This window comes from Aethalodelphis obliquidens, unplaced genomic scaffold (assembly GCF_003676395.1).
Source record: "Aethalodelphis obliquidens isolate GAN/ISIS:26980383/991018 unplaced genomic scaffold, ASM367639v1 scaffold27, whole genome shotgun sequence".
Lineage (NCBI taxonomy): Eukaryota > Metazoa > Chordata > Mammalia > Artiodactyla > Delphinidae > Aethalodelphis > Aethalodelphis obliquidens.
Window position 1 is genome coordinate 5,356,722 of NW_020837971.1, and position 21,634 is coordinate 5,378,355.

Below are 21,634 nucleotides of genomic sequence, written 5' to 3' on the forward strand. Positions count from 1 at the left end.
AGGATATAATTATTTAGGTGTTGTTTATGTCCCATGTGAAGGGGAAAAGAAATAAAAAGTATTGTTTATGAACCATATAAAAATCTTGTGGGTTTTTTCCCCCTAGAGAAAGCAAGAAATTAAACTGTTGTTTCAAATATTTTACTTTGTTCAATTTGGGATAATAGACACTTTGTAGTTCACATTATTTTACTGTAATATATATTTACTTGACTTATTTAGGATGTAGTAAGAGATTTTTAAAGGAGTTTCTCTTGGTGCCTGAGAAGAGAAATATTCATCCTTGTCCAGCTGTTCTGTCATTTATATCCAGTGACTTAACTTCCCAGCTTCAGTGTTCGGTTTTGACACTTAAAAATTAAATACACTGGATCTGATAAATGGCATTTTGATTATAGGTTAGAGATAAATTATCTTGAAGTTAAATTTAAACAGTTTCTTCGCAAGTTTTTGTCTTTGTTTACAGTCATTTAACATTTATTGTAAAGAAGAATGTTGGCTCCTTTGTGAGTGTACAAATGTTTTTTGCTTCACATTTTGCAAAAAAGTACAATGTAATTTTTGGCATTATTTTCACCATACTCCCTACTTGGTTTCTACTTTGAAGTAATAAAACCTCCTGATAAAATATGCTTTTTAAGAGATCTCTCTAAAAAAATATGCTTTGCTCTTTTCAGGGCAATCAGATAGAATATTGAACTGAAAGTTCTGTTGCTGTGGGAGAGGAGGAAAAAGGAGAAGCTACCTAGCACTGACTCTTCAACATAATTCTCTTGTTTATCTGACTCAGCTTTCCCTGGAACTTGAAATGTTGGCTGATTGAAAACTGGGTTGATTGTTGACCTAGGGAAATTTGAGTGTCAAATCAGGACCACCTTAATTGTAATTTTCTTCCCCTGACTTAAAGATAATCTGTTCAATTCCAGAAACTTGAAATATTTAGATATTAACAAGCTTCACCCACTTTTCAGGTCATTCCTTCCCTCCCCGCCATCTCTGTCCCTCTAAGAAATGCAACAAAACCTTATCTAGAGTAATCTTTCACTATTAGCCGCACTTTTTAGTACTAGCAAATTTGCTAAAAGGAGAAAATATAAGAGTTTTGATTTTTGTTAACTTCGCTACTACTTATATGTGACTGTACGTGAAATAGAGTTCTTTAGTAAATATTGAAAGTTGATAATAAACTAGATGTATCAATGGTGCTTAATGGTCTTGGCTGTCATTGCTTGTGTACTGTCCTTCCTACACATTAGGTTTTAGAGTAAACATGTTTAGAGTTAAGTTTTGGAGATTACTACAAGCGTAGGGATTTTCTTATTAGTTATCCAGCTGTAGATTTCTAGATTGCTGATTCTGTTTTCATTTTAAAGCAAAAGATGGTATAGTTATAAGGAAAATACAAAACCTTGCAGGACTCTTAGCTCCTTATCCTAATGCTGAAGTAGAGCCTTTTAATTCAAGTTTATAATTTCAGTTACTCAAATAAGATGATTATGCTTATGGTTCTTCCTTCCTCCTAGATTCGTCTTCTGGATGTCTAAGTGCCTCGACTTATCAGGGTGCCATAGATGTTTATGTCAGCCAACTGGGAAAAGTGGAATTGAAATCCCATAAAGGTTAGCCAAGTAGAATGTTTTATTTTGACATATGGTGTAAGGAAGGTTTTATGTAACGTTCAGGAAACAGATGGTCAAATTATCTTATCTACACTGACATAGAGATTTCAATAAAATTTTTCTCTGTTCGAACCCGATTTAAAGACTGGAATACTAGCCCTCTAGACCAGTGATCTTTGAAACTTTTGGAGCAGATGGCCATGAAGACTATCTTTCCTTTTGTAATACAAACAAAAATGTTGTAATTTATTGACTGTTATTGTGGAATTTTCTAGTGTTAGTGTTTGGGTTTTTTCAGTTTAGTTTTATGTCGGAAATAGAATATTCTTTGGAGGGAAAGTGCTCTCATACATTCTTTTGGAAGCTTTCCTGCTAACTTGTAAGAGGACCTTCTCAGGCCATTACTCTAGAGTAATACTTTTAAAAGTGTGATCTTGCAATAAAGGTATCACCAAAAGGTCCTCTAAAGTGATTATTGACTTGGTCTCTTGTAGTATCAGGCTTATGATGTGTCTCTTTCTGTAGTCTTATTTCTAATACAAATAGCTTATTCTAAGAGTCCAAGTCTTTCATTAATAATTATACACTTTTTAATCATCTGAAGGCTGAATATACAAGTCTTTGTGTGCGTGCATGCACATAGATGTACACGTGCATGCTGGCAAGTGACTTGGGTACTTGGAGTAGCTTGGCTATAGTGGCTTAAGTGACCTGGGTTCAGAAAGTTAAGAACCATAGCTCTGTATAAAAAATGTTTTAGAGAAAGTCTGGAAGCTCTTGCATATGGGCCAGAACAAGGCTATGTGTATAACAGGGAAAAAACCTCCACAGAGACCAGTTGTTCCTGCTGTTAGTAATTTCTTTGCCATGTTGGCAAAGTTTAAATACTTTAAACCTTAAAGTTTAAATTTTAAATACTTTAAAATTTAAAGTTTTAACACTTTTTAATAGCTTTTTGCCCAGTGAGGCTCTCTTGTCAATGTCAAAATAAAACTACAAACGCAGACGTCTGAAACTGAAGTTATTGCTGAGACACAGGTATTTTTTGATTTCTCAAGATCATATATTTTTTTCCTTTTAAATAGGATAATATTATGTTCTCACTAAATTTCTAAGAGCTTCAATAATACTATTCAGGGTATTTTGTAAATGTCAAAAAAAGGTCACATAACTGCTTTCTTGTATTATGAAGACCCAAGGAGAAAAAACATTACTACATTTAATGTAACTAGTAACAGAGTAAAAACAAAGTTTTGAATAGCAGCTCTTACATGAAAATTGTTTCCTGTTTTGTATGGATGGGCAAAAAAGTAAAACAAAAAGCATTGCTAATCTTCATCCACTTTAATTATTTTTAACTATTATTTGGATTGTTGTTCCAGTAACTTATTGAAATAGCATATGATGTTGCAAGACTTGATTGGGATTACAGTTTTGTGTTTTCTCCTATTGGGACCATGATACTGGCAGGAGCTTAAAGATAACTGGAAACAAAGATTTCTGTCTTAATTCAGGTCTCTAATTCTCACTACACTTGGGAACAGTAACTTTCTGGAGTGATGGAAAGTTATTCAGGATTCTACTGCTTAATAGTAAAGACATCTGGAATCCTTTCCAACTCTGCCACTGTCTTGCTGTAGGGTTTAAGAGCCAGCTACTTGAGTCTCTTAGGCTGTCCTTTCAGCTCCTATGGCCATTTTGCCAAGTGAAAAAGAATGTCACAATGCTTGTTTCCTCTCTTCCTATGAAACTTAACATAGTGACCTTATTCATTCATTCAGAAAGGCTGTGTTATGGCTTGAGAGTCAGAACTGCTTCTGAGTACTGACTTTTCCACTTAAAAATTGTCCTTGATAAAGCCACTAATCTTAATATATAGTATCCCTTCAATTAATGATGCTGTTGTTAGTATTAGTTCACTTTTTAATTTTTTAAAAATGGTATTGATGTCAATAACCGTGAAGCAGTTTTTGAAGTGAAAAGAGGTTGAAGACATACAGGAGCTCTCCTTTCTAAAGAAGATAGTCTTAGAGATGGGACATTTGGGAAAGCTTTCAAGTCATGAGAATTCTTCATTCATAAATAGGAATGGAGTTTTAATAGTGATAGTTTTTGCTTTTTAAGGATGTGGAGAGAGATGGGGATAGAACTATCTGCATTGCTTAACATTTTTAAAACTCTGACAGGGCTTCCCTGGTGGCGCAGTGGTTGAGAGTCCGCCTGCCGGTGCAGGGGACACGGGTTCGTGCCCCCGGTCCGGGAGGATCCCGCGTGCCGCGGAGCGGCTGGGCCCGTGGGCCATGGCCGCTGGGCCTGCATGTCCGGAGCCTGTGCTCCGCGGTGGGAGGGGCCACAGCAGTGAGGGGCCTGCGTACCGCAAAAAAAAAAAAAAAAAAAAAACTCTGACAGATTTAAGATCCCTTATTTAAGAACAGAAAAGAAAGATGTTCATAAAATTATTACATTTGATGTATGTAGAGGTAATGTCCTAGAAAAAGTTTTTAAAATCTGTTATTTTCTACTTTTTAAAGTATGTTTGGTAGAAAAAACATGTATCTTCTGTTCCTCCTGACATTTTCCAGGTTTGTTTCTGTTTTGTATTTTCCTAAAGCTCTCATATCTGTTTTTATGGGCAACTCCTGTTAGTAGTTTACATTTAAACCCTGAAAAGCAATTTATTTTTTAAATAAGATAAACCAATTGTATTTATGTGCTTTGTTCCCCCCTTTTTGAGTACTAAATATGAAACTTCATCATTCTTAACCCCAGATTTCCAGCTCCCATTAGAAAGGCTGAGAAGACGTGGAATTATTTACTGAAACTTAAGCTGATGTTAACCAAACTAGAAAGCACACAAAGACCCATAAATAAATGCCTTCTAAAAGGAATCTTTACAACATTCACAATGGATGTCATCCTGACCATCTTTGTCCACAGAGTTGGGGTTACTGTTTTATGGGAAAGGCCTCTCTTATTTATTTGATATATGAGAAATAGAGAAAGAAAAACTCTTGAAACAGGAGTGTACTGGTGAGTTTGCACTGCAAACCACATAATTGTTTTGAAAAATGATTCCTTCCTAACAGAGTACTTTTTCTTATTTCGTCCTTTAGAAGTTGAATTATTGTAAGATTGTAGATGAAATAAAGTTGAGTGTCTTGCTTCAGGTACCCAAAAAGTCTGTAATCCATTAAAAAGAAATGTTAGTCAGTTGAAATTTAAATATTTCCATTTTAAATTTTTGTTATCGCCCTCTCCACACCCCCAACCAAACAAGGTACCACTGAAAGCACAAGAGCTCAGTGTTCTGGTTGTATTATAATGATCAGTGAGGTTACAAGTCCTGTAATACAATGAGGTAGCAGTGTATGAAACACGACAATGGTTAAGAGCATAGGTTTGTTGTCATTGAAATGGATCTTGATTCCAGCAGTAGCTGTAGTGGAAACTTGAGCAAGTTCTTATCTGTAAAATCGGAATTATAATAATACCTCATAAAGTTGAGAGAGAAATTAAAAGATAATATAACGAAGGTGTTTGGCTCTTAGTAAATGCCCAATTAATGGTAAATTCTGTCTATAAGCTGCATGTGTATTAAACTCTTCACTTTTCTGGTATTGGATGAGCTGACAAGGGCTATTGGCAAAAAGAGAAATAGTAGTTCATGATGTCCTAATGACTCATATTCTTGATAGAAGATACTGTGAATGCCTTGGGAATACCTGGGAGTAAGGAAAAGGTACAGCTATTTAAATAAAATAAGCTGATGAGTAAAGACAGTGTATCAGGAGCAATGCTACCTGTTCAATCATTTTTTATAATAGGCTCTAGTACTTTTTATTTCTTTGCATTAATAAGCTCTCCTTTAAATTTGTCACAGGATCTGTTCTTGTCAAGGTTGCATCTTCTCTTCAAGCTTATTTACAGTTATCAGGGAAAGAGATTGATGTGAACTCAGAAGTCCATGTTGAAGAAATGGATGAAGCTCATAAAGATGACGGTATAATAATTACTGGTAAGGAGGCTGCATTTTGCTATGTAAGGTGAATAGTCATTGTCCATCTATGAGTAGAAATATGCTACATTTAACTGAAGTTTTAGTCTTTATTCCTTTCCATTGTCACATGTTGGCGTTTGACACTTTTTTCTTCCAACTGCTTATCAGTAACACAATTGCAGACATTTAGTTTGAAGCACTCACTATTCCTGGATAGTGAATAGTCATTGGATAAAATTTATTTGAAAAACTTCCCTATCAGAGAGAGATTTGCACACTCATATTCATAGCAGCATTATTCACAGTACCAAGAGGTAGAAGCACCCCAAATGTCTATTGATGGATGAAAGCAAAAATGAAATGTGATATATAAACATACAATGGAATACTGTTCAGCCTTAAAAAGGAAGGAAATCCTGTCACATGCTACAACATGGATGCACCTTGAGGACACTATGCTAAGTGAAATAAGCCAATCACAAAAAAGACAAATAATGTATGATTGCATTTATACAAGATATCTAAGGAAACAAAGTAGGGGGAGAGGAAAATGAGTTGTTCAGCAGGTATGAAGTTTCAGTTTTGCAAGATGAAAAAGTTCTGGAGATCTATTGCACAACAATATGAATATACTTAACACTACTAAACTGTAAACTTAAAAGTAGTTAAAATGGTAAATTTTATTTTATGTGTTTTTTACCATAATCAAAAATCTGAAAACCATTAAAAAATTTTTTTCTTTTTTGGCACAGCTGCTTTCTAATTCTTGAACTTGAAAATCAACTACAGTTGACCCTTGAACTACAGGGGGGTTAGGGACACTGGTCCCCTGCCCCAGGGCAGTCGAAAATCCACCTGTAACTTTGCAGTCAGCCCTCCATATTTGTGGTTCCACATCTGTAGATTCAACCAACTGCAGATCGTGTAGTACTATCGTATGTATTTATTGAAAAAATCTGTGTATAAGTGGATTTGCATAGGTCAAACCTGTGTTGTTCAAGGGACAACTGTAAATACATATATTACAGTGTAAGATATAAAGTTAATTTTGTATGATTATAATAAATAGGAGTTTGGTTTGGTATTATGCACATTGTAAACTTGATCTTTTAGTACAGCCTGACCTTTTAGTACAAATTCTCAATTCCAGAAATGTGAAGAGCTTTTCCACATTTTTTCTAATTACCTGTGGATATATTAATGGCTGATACTACTTAAAAAAATATTTATGGTATAGATAATATATTTATATAGTAAAAAAATTAATACTGGCAAACTTTTTAAAATCTTAACCAGAATGGCATTGAGAAGGACATTGAAATTACCATGAGGTTTTGATATAGCAATCTATGTATATATACAAGATTGTTTTAAGTTTCTGATCTCTTAGTTTCAAATGTATTTCCAGTATCCTGAATTTGTACTGTCCTCTTCTCACAATTGCTGGTTTTGATGTCATATTTGTGTGTGGATGATTTCCTACCTTTATTCTATGTTTGCCTTTCCCATTTGTTAGTTTTCTTGTTTCTAGTTGTGGCCTTTTCTTTTCTGTATACAGAAGTTCCTTTAGCATTCGTTGCAAAGCTGATCTAGTGGCGCTGAATTCCCTTAACTTTTGCTTGTCTGTAAAGCTTTTGATTTCTCTGTCAAATCTGAACATATGTATCTTAAGTATATCATGCCACTCCCCTTCTGGCCTGAAGAATTTCTGCTGAAAAATCAGCTGATAACCGCATGGGGATTCCCTTGTATGTTATTTGTTGCTTTTTCCCTTATCTTTTAGTATTTTAAAAGATTTAAAAATTTTTCTCTTTGTCTTTAATTATTGTCAATTTGCTTAATAGGTGTCTCAGTGTGTTCTTCCTTGAGTTAATCCTGTATGGGACTCTGTGATTCCTGGACTTGAGTGAGTGTTTCCTTTCCCATGTTAGAGAAGTTCTCAGCTATTATCTCTTCAGATATTTTCTCAGTCCCTTTCTCTCTCTCTTCTCCTTTTGGGACCCCTATGATGCAAATGTTGATGCATTTAATGTTGTCCCAGAGGTGTCTGAGATTGTCTTTATTTCTTTTCATTCTTTTTCTTTTGTTCCGTTTGGCAGCAGTGATTTCTACCAGTCTGTCTTCCAGCTTACTTATTCGGTCTTCTGCCTCATTTATTCTGCTATTGATTCCTTCTAGCGTATTTTTCACTTCAGTTATTGTATTGTTCATTTCTGTTTGCTCTTTAAAGCTTTTAGCTCTTTATTAAACATTTCTTGTATCCTCAGTCTGTGCACCATTCATTTCCTGAGATCTTGGATCATGTTTACTATCATTACTTCTGAATTCTTTTTCAGGTAGATTGCCTATCTCTGCTTCACTTAGTTTTTCTTCCGTGGTTTTATCTTCTTCCTTCATCTGTGACCTATTTCTCTGCCATCTCATTTTGTTTAACTTCCTCTGTTTGTGGTCTCCATCCCTCAGGCTTTAGGATTGTAGTTCTTCTTGGTTCTAGTGTCTGCCCCCTGGTGGGTGAAGTTGGTCCAGGGGTTTGTGCAGGCTTCCTGGTGGGAGGGGCTGGTGCCTGCCCACTGGTGGGTGGAGCTGCATCTTGTCCCTCTGGTGTGCAGAGTCGTGTCAAGGGGTGTGTTTCTAGGTGGCTGTTTGCTCAGGACAACTTTAAGCAGCCTGTCTGCTGATGGGTGGAGCTGTTCCCACCCTGTTGGTTGTTTGGACTGAGGCGTCCCAGCACTGGAGCCTGCAGACTGTTGGTGGGGCTGGGTCTCGGTGCCAAAATGGCGACCTCCAGGAGAGCTCACGCTGATGAGTGTTCCCTGGAGCGTCCACCACCAGTGTCCTTGACTCCACAGTGAGCCGCAGCTGACCCCTGCCTCCACAGGAGACCCTCCATAACACGCAGGTAGGTCTGGCCCAGGTTTCTATGTGGTCACTGTTTTGCCCTGGGTCCCAGTGCATGTGAAAACTTGTGTACATCCTCCAAGAGTGGAGTCTCTGTTTCCTCAGACCTGTGGAGCTCCTGCACTCAAGCCCCACTGGCCTTCAAAGCCAAATGCTCTGGGGGCTCCTCCTTGCGATATCAGACTCCCAGGCTGGGGAGCCTGACATGGGACTTGGAACTCTCACTCTGTGGGAGGACCTCTGCAATATAATTATTTTCCAGTTTGTGGGTCGCCCACCCAGTGGGTATGGACTTTGATCATATTGTGAAAGTGCCCCTCCTACTATCTCGTTGTGGCTTCTTCTTTGTTTTGGGGTGTAGAATATCACTTTTGGTAGGTCTGAGTCCTTTTTGTTGATGATCATTCAGCAGTTAGTTGTGATTTTGGTGTTTTCGTGAGAGGAGGTGAGCTTAAATCCTTCTACTGCGCCATCTTGTCTCCAGCCCAGAGGACATTGAAATTAAAGTGTGTACGTGCACGTATGCCACAGGCTTACCCATGAGATAGTCTCAAGAAAAAGAAAGTGTGGTGGTGGTGTGTGCTTATGGTGGCATTGGGGTATCTTCATAAGACCAAGTTTCACAATTATTAACAGCCACTATATTAAATCTTGGCAGAGAGTAAAGATTATTTGGGGGAGGCAGTATTTTTTTGGTCAAAAATAAAGTAATTTATTTAATGACCAAGAAAAAAGATCAAGTTTCAGTTTTAAATATTCATTTTATATATTGTAAAGGTTAAGAAGTCAGTCTTAAAAATCATAGAATATTAACAAAAAGCACAGCAGTAATAAAAATAACACCTGTACACTTTCAGATTAACTCAGTGCCTAATGGGCAGACTCTTAGTTACGCAGAGAAAATTTGATGAAAATTTAAGTGTATTAAATGTGGTAAGAATCAGTTTCTTGCGATCTGATATCTTGAATTTGATAGAGAGCCAATAGAGTTACCTTTTTTGGCCCTGGTAATGTAAAGTAATAATACAAATTTGTTTAATAATGCTCTGAATATTAGCATAATCAAATTATTTTACATAAGTTAAGAATGTTTGAATTATAAATTATTTTTTCATTTTTCATTCTGTAACTCGTAGAATCATATGCCTTTTTAAAATTTAGATTTAGTTTAAGTTGCATTTCAAAACCCTGTTCTCATCATTCCAACCATTAAAAAAAAAAAGACCTTATTAAATCCTCTAAGAACAGTTACTAGTCCTGTCATTGGATAAAATAATTATCTGCAGACCCAATCTCTTTATTTAGTCTTGCCCATTTCCATTCCACTAAACAGGTACCACCTCAAACTTAATATATTTGAAAACAAATATTATCTTTTCTTAGCCTAGTTCCTCTTCCACCTGTCATCTCTGTTTTCCTTTATTTGTTCAGTCAGTCCCTCAGCAAACATTTATTGAGTCGGGTACTGCTAGAAACTAGGAGTGCAAAGATAAGATAATAAAGTTTGGTCTCTCTGCCATCTGAGGAGGTTACATTCTAGTGAAGCAAGACAGACAAACCAGTGAATACAATACAATAAATGTTATAATAAAGGTATGTACATGGTACTGTGACAGCATGGAGGTGGCGCATCTAAATTACACTAGCATTGTGAGTTTGAGGAAGTGAGACAAGTCCAATATAGCTAGAGTGTAGCGAGTAAGGGGCACAGTGGTATAAAAGGAGGCTGGAGAGTTCGATAGGGATCAGATCATATAGGGCAGATTTGGCTTTTATACTCAGTGCTTTGCAAAGGCACTGAAGGGTTTTAATCTGGGGTTCATATAATCAGATCTGTATATTAGAAAGATCACTAAATGTTGAGTGGGGAAAAATTGGAAAGGACAATGGTGGATGAAGGAAAAGTTAATTTTAATTAGCAGGTTACTGTAGTAATTCAGGAGAAAGAGTTCAGTGCCCTCGACTCCACAGTGATCTATTTTAAACTAAACAAATAAATAAATAAGCCTTGGATAAATTTCGGTGGAAAAAAATTGATATAGGTGTACCTCATTTTATTGTACTTTGCTTTATTGCAGTTCACAGATACAATTTGTGTTTTTTTGTGACAACTGTGCATGGAGCTTGTTTGTTGGCGCCATTTTTCCAAGAGCATTTGCTCACTTTGCATCTCTGTATTTCATTTTGGTAATTCTCACAGTATTTCAAACTTTTAAAATTATTATTTGTTTTGTTGACATGTGGTCAGTGGTCTTTGATGTTACTGTTGCAGTTGTTTTGGGGCATCATGAACGACGTTGCCCATATAAGACATCAAACTTAATTGATAAATGTTCTGTGTCTTCTGACTGCTCTACTGATTGGCTGGTCCCCTGGTTCTCTCCCTCTCCTCAGACCTCCCTATTCCCTGAGACACAACAATATTGAAATAGGCCAGTGAATAACCGTACCATGGCCTCTAAGTCATCAAGTGAAGGGAAGAGTTGCACATCTCACTTTAAATCAAAAGCTAGAAATGATTAAGCTTAATGAGGAAGGCATATTGAAGCCAAGATAGGATGAGAGTTAGGCCTCATCCAGGTAGCCAAGTTGTGAATGCAAAGGAAAAGTTCTTAAAGGAAATTAAAAGTGCTACTCCAGTGAACACGTGAATGATAAGAAAGTGAAACAGCCTTATTGCTGATATGGAGAAAATTTTAGTGGTTTGGATAGAAGATCAAGCCAGCCACAACTTTCCTTTAAGCCAAAACCTAATCCAGAGCAAGGTCCTAACTCTTTCCAACTCAGTAAAGGGGGAGAGGGATGAGGAAGCTGCAGAAGAAAACTTTGAAGCTAGCAGAGTTTGGTTTAAGGAGGTTTAAGGAAATAAGCCATCTCCATATCATAAAACTGCAAAGTAAAAGCAGCAAGTGCTGATGTATAAGCTGCAGCAGGTTATCCAGAAGATCTAGCTAAGGTAATTAATGAATGTGACTTCACTAAACAACAGATTTTCAATGTAGAAGAAACAGCCTTATATTGGAAGAAAATTCCACCTAGGCCTTTCATAGTGAGAGAAGAGAAGTCAGTGCCTGGCTTCACAGCTTCAAAGGACTGAATGACTCTGCTTAAGGGCTAATGCAGCTGGTGACTTAAAGTTGAAGCCAGTGTTCATTTACCATACTGAAAATCCTACACACCTTCAGAATTACGCTCAATCTACTCTGCCTGTGCTCTATAAATGGAACAACAAAGCCTGGGTGACAGCACATCCGTTTACAATGTGGTTTAGTGAATATTTTAAGCCCACTGTTGCTACCTACTGCTCAGGAAAAAAAAAAAAAACGAAAAAAAAGATTCCTTTCAAAATATTACTGTGCACTGACAATGCAGCTAGCCACCCAAGAGCTCTGATAGAGATGTACAATGATATTAATGTTTTCATGCCTGCTAACACAACATCCGTCCTGCAGCCCACAGATCTGGAGTAAATTTGACTTTCAAGTCTTATTATTTAAGAAACACATTTTGTAAGGCTCTAGCTGCCATAGATAGTGATTCCTCTGATGTCTGAGCAAAGTGAGCTGAAAACCTTCTGGAAAGGATTCACCATTCTAGATGCCACTAGAACATTTGTGATTTATGGGAAGAGGTCAAAATAGCAACATTAACAGGAATTTAGAAGAAGTTGAGTCCAACCCTCATGGATGACTTTGAAGGAAGTCATGACTTTGGAGGAAGTAACTGCAGATGTGGTGGAAATAGCAAGAGAACTAGAATTATAAGTGGAGCTGGAAGATGTGACTGAATTGCTGCAATTTCATGATGAAACTTTAATGGATAAAGAATTGCTTCTTATGGATGAGCAAAGAAAGTGGTTTCTTGAGATGGAATCTAGTCCCGGTGAAGATGCTAGCAGATTGTTGAAATTATAACAAAGGATTTAGCATATTATACAAATTTAGTTGATAAAGCAGCAGCAAAATTTGAGAGGATTGGCTCCAATTTTGAAAGAAGTTCTACTGTGGGTAAAATGCTATCAAACAGTATTGCATGCTACAGAGAAACAGTGAAAGGAAGAGTCAGTCAATACACCAAACTTCGTTGTTGTCTTATTTTAGGAAATGGCCGTATCCACTCCAGCCTCCAGCAGCCACCAGCCTAATCAGTCAGCAGCCATCAACACTGAAGCAAGAGCCTCCACCAGCAAAAAGATTATTAATTGCTAGTCAGATAATGGTTAGCATTTTTTGTTTTACTCTTTATAAATTTTTATTATATAAAAAATTTATAAAATTTTAAATTATGCTTGTAAATGGATGCTATGAGGAAGATGCATGCTTACCTCATTGGTTATTATGAAGCTTCTTAGGCCATTTAATTATTTTTCTGTTATTTGTTACCATATCTTATACTCTAGCCCCTATTTCCTAAACCAGGAAGGACCAAATTTTAGAGCAAAGTTTATTTCCTGCCCACAGTCCAAGAATCTGGGTACTGATCAGCAGATTTCTTTTGGAGAGTAGCACATGATATACGATGAGGTTGGGCCCCAGGTTGTCTCTGATAGTAGATTAAATCCGTTAAAGTAATCGTACAGAGAGACTTCAGATAAACACAACAGTCTCCTGTGGAGAGAGCTGTATGAACAAGTTATTGAGTTTAGAGAAACTTTTGTTTAATTTTGATTCCAAAACTGGTGCCCAAAAGGCCACAGACCTTATTTATCAAGTGGATATCAAGTGGAATAATTTGAGGCCTAGAAAGTTAAAGCAGTTTGCTTTTTCTATGGAGATTTCCAATCTGAAACCCAAGTTTGGAAGTAATGAGCAACTTTATGTGTCAGTTGTTATTATAGGCAGCTGAGCTCAGCTCTTTTGGGCCACCATACAGAGCCTATGAGGCATAGAAACAGAAATACTCTCACTGGTAAGAGGTCTGGATTGTATCTGTAGCATGATTTCTGCAAGAAACCATGCCAATAAACTTTAGTTCTTGGGGCTCAGGCTTCCCACAGGATTTGATGTGTCAGCCCTGTAATTTTATTTAAATTCCTGCTCCATGGTTTCCCTTGTTGTTGCCGTCACTGGTAAATAACTGTGTGTTGTATAATTCTTTTTTTTTTTTTTTGAATTTTATTTTATTTTTTTATACAGCAGATTCTCCAATTTTATACACATCAGTATACATATGTCAATCCCAATTGCCCAATTCATCACACTACCACCCCAACCCCTGCACCGCTTTCCCCCCTTGGTGTCCATACGTTTGTTCTCTACATCTGTGTCTCAGTTTCTGCCATGCACACCGGTTCATCTGTACCATTTTTCTAGGTTCCACATATATGCGTTAATATACGATATTTGTTTTTCTCTTTCTGACTTACTTCACTCTGTGTGACAGTCTCTAGGTTCATCCAGGTCCCTACAAATGACCCAATTTCGTTCCTTTTTATGGCTGAGTAATATTCCACTGTATATATGTACCACATCTTCTTTATCCATTTGTCTGTCGATGGGCATTAGGTTACTTCCATGACCTGGCTATTGTAAATAGTGCTGCAATGAACATTGGGGTGCATGTGTCTTTTTGAATTGCGGTTTTCTCTGGATATATGCCCAGTAGTGGGATTGCTGGGTCATATGGTAGTTCTATTTGTAGTTTTTTAAGGAACCTCCATACTGTTCTCCATAGTGGCTGTATCAATTTACATTCCCACCAACAGTGCAAGAGGGTTCCCATTTCTCCACACCCTCTCCAGCATTTGTTGTTTATAGATTTTCTGATGATGCCCATTCTAACTGGTGTGAGGTGATACCTCATTGTAGTTTAGATTTGCGTTTCTCTAATAATTAGTGATGTTGAGCATCTTTTCATGTGCTTCTTGGCCATCTGTATGTCTTCTTTGGAGAAATGTCTACTTAGGTCTTCTGCCCATTTTTCGACTGGGTTGTTTGTTATTTTAATATTGAGCTGCATGAGCTGTTTATATATTTTGGAGATTAATCCTTTCTCCATTGATTCATTGGCAAATATTTTCTCCCATTCAGAGGGTTGTCATTTCGTCTTGTTTGTAGTTTCCTTTGCTTTGCAAAAGCTTTGAAGTTTCATTAGGTCCCATTTGTTCATTTTTGTTTTTATTTCCATTACTCTAGGAGGTGGATCAAAAAAGATCTTGCTCTGATTTATGTCAGAGAGTGTTCTTCCTGTGTTTTCCTCTAAGAGTATTTATAGTGTCTGGTCTTACATTTAGGTCTCTAATCCATTTTGAGTTTATTTTTGTGTATGGTGTTAGGGAGTGTTCTAATTTCATTTTTTCACATGTAGCTGTCCAGTTTTCCCAGCACCACTTATTGAAGAGACTGTCTTTTCTCCATTGTGTATCCTTGCCTCCTTTGTCATAGATTAGTTGACCATAGGTGCGTGGGTTTATCTCTGGGCTTTCTATCTTGTTCCATAGATCTATGTTTCTGTTTTTGTGCCAGTCTTAATTACTGTAGCTTTGTAGTAGAGTCTGAAGTCAGGGAGCCTGATTCCTCCAGCTCCGTTTTTTTCCCTCAAGAATGCTTTGGCTATTCGGGGTCTTTTGTGTCTCCGTACAAATTTTAAGATTTTTTGTTTTAGTTCCATAAAAAATGCCATTGGTAATTTGATAGGGATTGCATTGAATCTGTAGATTGCTTTGGGTAGGATAGTCATTTTCACAATGTTGATTCTTCCAATCCAAGAACATGGTATATCTCTCCATCTGTTAGTATCATCTTTAATTTCTTTCATCAGTGTCTTATAGTTTTCTGCATACAGGTTTTTTGTCTCCCTAGGTAGGTTTATTCCTAGGTATTTTATTCGTTTTGTTGCAATAGTAAATGGGAGTGTTTCCTTAATTTCTCTTTCATATTTTTCATCATTAGTGTATAGGAATGGAAGAGATTTCTGTGCATTAATTTTGTATCCTGCAACTTTACCAAATTCATTGATTAGCTCTAGTAATTTTCTGGTGGCATCTTTAGGATTCTCTATGTATAGTATCATGTCATCTGCAAACAGTGACAGTTTTACTCTTCTTTTCCAATTTGTATTCCTTTTATTTCTTTTTTTTCTCTGATTGCCATGGCTAGGACTTCCAAAACTATGTTGAATAATAGTGGTGAGAGTGGATGTCCTTGTCTTGTTCCTGATCTTAGAGTAAAGACTTTCAGTTTCTCACCATTGAGAATGATGTTTCCTATGGGTTTGTCATATATGGCCTTTATTATGTTGAGGTAAGTTCCCTCTATGCCCACTTTCTGGAGAGTTTTTATCATAAATGGGTGTTGAATTTTGTCAAAAACTTTTTCTGCATCTATTGAGATGATCATATGGTTTTTATTCTTCACTTTGTTATTATGGTATATCACATTGATTAATTTGCATATATTGAAGAATTCTTGCATCCCTGGGATAAATCCCACGTGATCATGGTGTACGATCCTTTTAATGTGCTGTTGGATTCTGTTTACTAGTATTTTGTTGAGGATTTTTGCATCTATACTCATGAGTGATATTGGCCTGTAATTTTCTTTTTTTGTAATATCTTTGTCTGGTTTTGGTGTCAGGGTAATGGTAGCCTCATAGAATGAGTTTGGGAGTGTTCCTTCTTCTGTAACTTATTGGAAGAGTTTGAGAAGGACAGGTCTTAGCTCTTCTTAAATGTTTGATAGAATTCACCTGTGAAGCCATCTGGTCCTGGACTTTTGTTTGTTGGAAGATTATTAATAAGCGTTTCAATTTCATTACTTCTGATTGGTCTGTTCATATTTTCTATTCTTCCTGGTTCAGTCTTGGAAGGTTATACCTTTCTAAGAATTTGTCTGTTTCTTCCAGGTTGTCCATTTTATTGGCATAGAGTTGCTTGTAGTAATCTCTTAGGATGCTTTGCATTTCTGTGGTGCCTCTTGTAACTTCTCCTTTTTCATTTCTAATTTTATTGATTTGAGTCCTATCTCTCGTGTTCTTGATGAGTATGGCTAATGGTTTTTCAATTTTGTTTATCTTCTCAAAGAACCAGCTTTTATTAGTTATATTGATGTTTGCTATTGTTTTCTCTGTTTCTATTTCATTTATTTCTGCTCTGATCTTTATGATTTCTTTCCTTCTGCTAACTTTGGGTTTTGTTTGTTCTTCTTTCTCTAATTCCCTTAGGTGTAAGGTTAAATTGTTTATTTGAGATATTTGTTGTTTCTTGAGGTAGGCTTGTATTGCTATAAACTTCCCTCTTAGAACTGCTTTTGCTGCATCCCATAGGTTTTGGATTGTCATGTTTTCACTGTCATTTGTCTCTAGGTATTTTTTGATTTCCTCTTTGATTTCTTCTGTTATCTCTTGGTTATTTAGTAATGTATTGTTTAGCCTTCATGTGTTTGTGTTTTTTACATTTTTTTCCCTGTAATTGATCTCTAATCTCATAGCATTGTTGTCAGAAAAGATGCTTGATAGGATTTCAATTCTGTTAAATTTACTGAGGCTTGATTTGTGACCCAAGATGTGATCTATCCTGGAGAATGTTCCATGTGCACTTGAGAAGAAAGTGTAATCTGCTGGTTTTGGATGGAATGTCCTATAAACATCAGTTAAATCTATCTGGTCTTATTGTGTCATTTAAAGCTTGTGTTTCCTTGTTAATTTTCTGTTTGGATGATCTGTCCATTGGTGTAAGTGAGGTGTTAAAGTCCCCCACCATTATTGTGTTACTGTCGATTTCCTCTTTTATAGCTGTTAGCAGTTGCCTTATGTATTGAGGTGCTCCTATGTTGGGTGCATATATATTTATAATTGTTATATCTTCTTTTTGGATTGATCTCTCGATCATTATGTAGTGTCCTTCCTTGTCTCGTGACATTCTTTATTTTAAAGTCTATTTTATCTGCTATGAGAATTTCTACTCCAGCTTTCTTTTGATTTCCATTTGCATGAAATATCTTTTTCCATCCCCTCGTTTTCAGTCTGTATATGTCCCTAGGTCTGAAGTGGGTCTCTTGTAGGCAGCATATATATGGGTCTTGTTTTTGTATCCATTCAGCAAGCCTGTGTCTTTTGGTTGGAGCATTTAATCCATTCACATTTAAGGTACTTATCGATATGTATGTTCCTATTACCATTTTCTTAATTGTTTGGGGTTAGTTTTTGTAGATCCTTTTCGTCTCTTGTGTTTCCCACTTAGAGAAGTTCCTTTAGCATTTGTTGTGGAGCTGGTTTGGTGGTGCTGAATTCTCTTAGCTTTTGCTTGCCTGTAAAGCTTTGATTTCTCCATCGAATCTGAATGAGATCCTTGCCTGGTAGAGCAATCTCGGTTGTAGGTTCTTCCCTTTCATCACTTTAAGTATATCATGCCACTCCCTTCTGACTTGTAGAGTTTCTGCTGAGAAATCAGCTGTTAACGTTATGGGAGTTCCCTTCTATGTTATTTGTCGTTTTTCCCTTGCTGCTTTCAGTAATTTTTCTTTGTCTTTAATTTTTGCCAATTTGATTACTATGTGTCTCGGAGTGTTTCTCCTTGCATTTTCCTGTATGGGACTCTCTGTGTTTCCTGGACTGGGTGGCTATTTCCTTTTCCATGTCAGGCAAGTTTTTGACTATAATCTCTTCAAATATTTCTCGGGTCCTTTCTCTCTCTCATCTTCTGGGACCCCTAAAATGCGAATGTTGTTGTGTTTAAGAGGTCTCTTAGGCTGTCTTCATTTCTTTGCATTCTTTTTCTTTATTCTGTTCTGCAGCAGTGAATTCCACAATTCTGTCTTGCAGGTCAGTTATCCATTCTTCTACCTCAGTTATTCTGCTATTGATTCCTTCTAGTGTAGTTTTCATTTCAGTTATTGTATTGTTCATCTCTATTTGTTTGTTCTTTAATGCGTCTAGGTCTTTGTTAAACATTTCTTGCATCTTCTCAATCTTTGCCTCCATTCTTTTTCTGAGGTCCTGGATCATCTTCACTGTCATTATTCTGAATTCTTTTTCTGGAAGGTTGCCTGTCTCCACTTCATTTAGTTGTTTTTCTGGGGTTTTATCTTGTTCCTTCATCTGGTACATAGCCCTCTGCCTTTTCATCTTGTCTATCTTTCTGTGAATGTGGTTTCTGTTCCACAGGCTGCAGGATTGTAAGGCTTCTTGCTTCTGCTGTCTGCCCTCTGGTGGATGAGGCTATCTAAGAGGCTTGTGCAAGTTTTTTGATGGGAGGGACCGGTGGTGGGTAGAGCTGTGTGTTGCTCTGGTGGGCAGAGCTCAGTAAAATTTTAGTCCACTTGTCTGCTGATGGGTGGGGCTGGGTTCCCTCCCTGTTGGTTGTTTGGCCTGAGGCCACCCAACACTGGAGCCTACCCGGGCTCTTTGATGGGGCTAATGGCAAACTCTGGGAGGGCTCATGCCAAGGAGTACTTCCCAGAACTTCTGCCGCCAGTGTCCTTGTCTTCACGGTGAGACACAGCCACCCCCGCCTCTGCAGGAGACCTCCAACACTAACAGGTAGGTCTGGTTCAGTCTCCCCTGGGGTCACTGCTCCTTCCCCTGGGTCCCGATGCGCACACTACTTTGTGTGTGCCCTCCAAGAGTGGAGTCTCTGTTTACCCCAGTCCTGTCGAACTCCTGCAGTCAAATCCCGGTAGCCTTCAAAGTCTGATTCTCTAGGAATTCCTCCTCCTGTTGCCAGACCCCCAGGTTGGGAAGCCTGACGTGGAGCTCAGAACCTTCACTCCAGTGGGTGGACTTATGTGGTATAAGTGTTCTCCAGTTTCTGAGTCACCCACCCAGAAGTTATGGGATTTGATTTTATTGTGATTGCACCCCTCCTACTGTCTCATTTTGGCTTCTCCTTTGTCTTTGGATGTGGGGTATCTTTTTTGATGAGTTCCAGTGCCTTCCTGTCAATGATTGTTCATCAGGTAGTTGTCAGTGTGTGTTGTATAATTCTTAAAGTGATTTACAAATATGTGCTATTCTGAGGTCAAAAGAAAGCCTGGAACTCTCTTAAGGTAAAACATTTACCTACTAAAGAGTTGTGCACAGTGTGTATTCTTTGGGATGCATTCTCTAATCCTTATGAGATCCTTGATTCTGAGTTTTGTGCTCTACCCATATATGGCAAATTGGATAGGTGGTGAATACCTTAGATAAGATATTTCTGGGAATAAGTTGACTTCTCTGTTAAGTTTTAGACTGGGTTCATCAACTTAGATATGAAACCTCACCATTGTATATCAAGCCATTTTTAAGACCAAAAATGCAATTTAGATGATTAGAGATAAAGTATGTTGTCAGCCAAATGATTGTTGTTTGTCATTGTCTGCATGGTAGGGAAGGTGGTATTACTGGGTTCACTTTATTTTAGTCAAACTGGAAATGTAAAGCATAATAAAAATAAGTTCATTTGGTATCAAAATAAACTACCAAGTCAGAAGAGAGTTCTCAGCTTGTTTGTAGGCTGGAGACATACATTTAATGGTATTGTGATTTATAATGGAAAACAGGTTCATTTGTTGGAAAAGATGTTGAAATGGGACCAAGCCCACAGGATGCCATTTTAAGAGCTAGAGACAGTATTTTCTCTCCAAATGGGTGAAAAAAATCTAGTCTTTTGATATGACTCATAGAAATAACTTATTTTTAGAACACATTTAAGTTTTGGTTTTCTCCAAGTTTACAGCATATGGATTTGTCAGTCATGTAGATGTGCTTCCGGATGACATGGAAGAAATTTGGTAGCAGAATGAAGAATGCTGTAGGTTTCTGGCTGTCTACTTAAAAATACTTTGACAGGTAGTTAATGTAGGAACTGCCTTCAGATCATTTGTGCTTTTATGGTGTTTTTGTTTCTCCATTTTGTTAAAGTGTAAGATCCTGGGAGAGTGTAATAAGTAGACATCAGCTTTGTTTGTTAACGTTTCCCAAAAAAAAGGAAGATCAGGTTTTGTTTCCATTCACCTGAAAACTTTATCTGTTAAGGACAGATTGTAAATGTTAGACTTTGCAGGCTACATACGGTTTCTGTTGTTTACTCTCTTTTTTTTTTTTTTTATAACCCTTTAAAAGTGTAGAAGTCGGGCTTCCCTGGTGGCGCAGTGGTTGAGGGTCCGCCTGCCAATGCAGGGGACACGGGTTCGTGCCCCAGTCCGGGAAGATCCCACATGCCGCGGAGCGGCTAGGTCCGTGAGCCATAGCCGCTGAGCCTGCACGTCCGGAGCCTGTGCTCCGCAATGGGAGAGGCCACAACAGTGAGAGGCCTGCATACTGCAAAAAAAAAAAAAGCGTAGAAGCCATTCTTAGCTCTTAGGCCATAAAAACAGGCATCAGGCCAGATTTGGCCTGTGGGCCGTAGTTTGCTGATTCCTAGACTAGAGATCAAAGTACAGACCCCAGTCTTGAGCATGTGAATTCTGTTTATAATGCCTGGGTTTTTTATTTTATTTTTAGTTTTTGTTTTCATGTTTATTTTGGTCATATACGAAACACTGAACCACAGCCAAATCTTACCCTGAGGAAAGTCTTCCCAGTAATGAAGAAAAAAGATTTGTGCACCTAAAAGTGTAATCATGTAAAATTTAAGAAACAGTACAGCCGTAGAAGGTATAAGATGCCAAGTAAAAACACAAAAACCTGTTCAACATCACTAGCCATTGGTATGGTACAAATTAGAACCAGAATGAGATGCTACTACATACCTATTAGAATGGCTAAAATAAGAAATACTGATAATATCAAATGCTGGCAAGGATGTGGAGAGATTGGATCTCTTCTGCATTGGTATTGGGCATGGAAAATAATATAGCCACTCCTGAATTCAGCCTGGCATTTTGTTAAAAAGAAAGTACCATATGACCCAACAATTACATTCCTGGGCATTTATCTTGGAGAAATGAAACTTAGTGTTCACATAAAAACCTGTACATAAGTATTCATAGCTTTATTTATAATAGCCAAAAAATGGAAATGACTAAAATATACTTCTACCAGTAAATGGTTACACAAACTGTGGTATGTCCATACGGTGGAGTAGTATTCAGCAGTGAAAACGAACAGTCTATTAATACACACAACTTGGATAGAAGTTAGGGGCATTATGCTGAGTGAAAATAGCCAGTCTCAAAATATTGCATACTGTATGATTACATTT

General features: G+C 37.4%; 1 protein-coding gene across 5 annotated transcripts in view; it reads left to right on the top strand.

Moving 5' to 3' along the window:
* Nucleotides 1-21,634, top strand: part of FAM185A (family with sequence similarity 185 member A) — a 67,293-nt gene that overhangs the window by 40,854 nt on the left and 4,805 nt on the right. For 3 of the 5 annotated variants that reach the window (XM_027123818.1, XM_027123821.1, XM_027123822.1), the window contains 2 exons: nucleotides 1,524-1,619; nucleotides 5,500-5,634. In XM_027123818.1, the coding sequence (XP_026979619.1) occupies nucleotides 1,524-1,619; nucleotides 5,500-5,634 (231 nt within the window). Of the gene's footprint in view, nucleotides 1-1,523; nucleotides 1,620-5,499; nucleotides 5,635-12,614; nucleotides 12,746-21,634 lie in introns of those variants that run through there. The other 2 variants (XM_027123819.1, XM_027123820.1) reach the window with 2 other exon arrangements.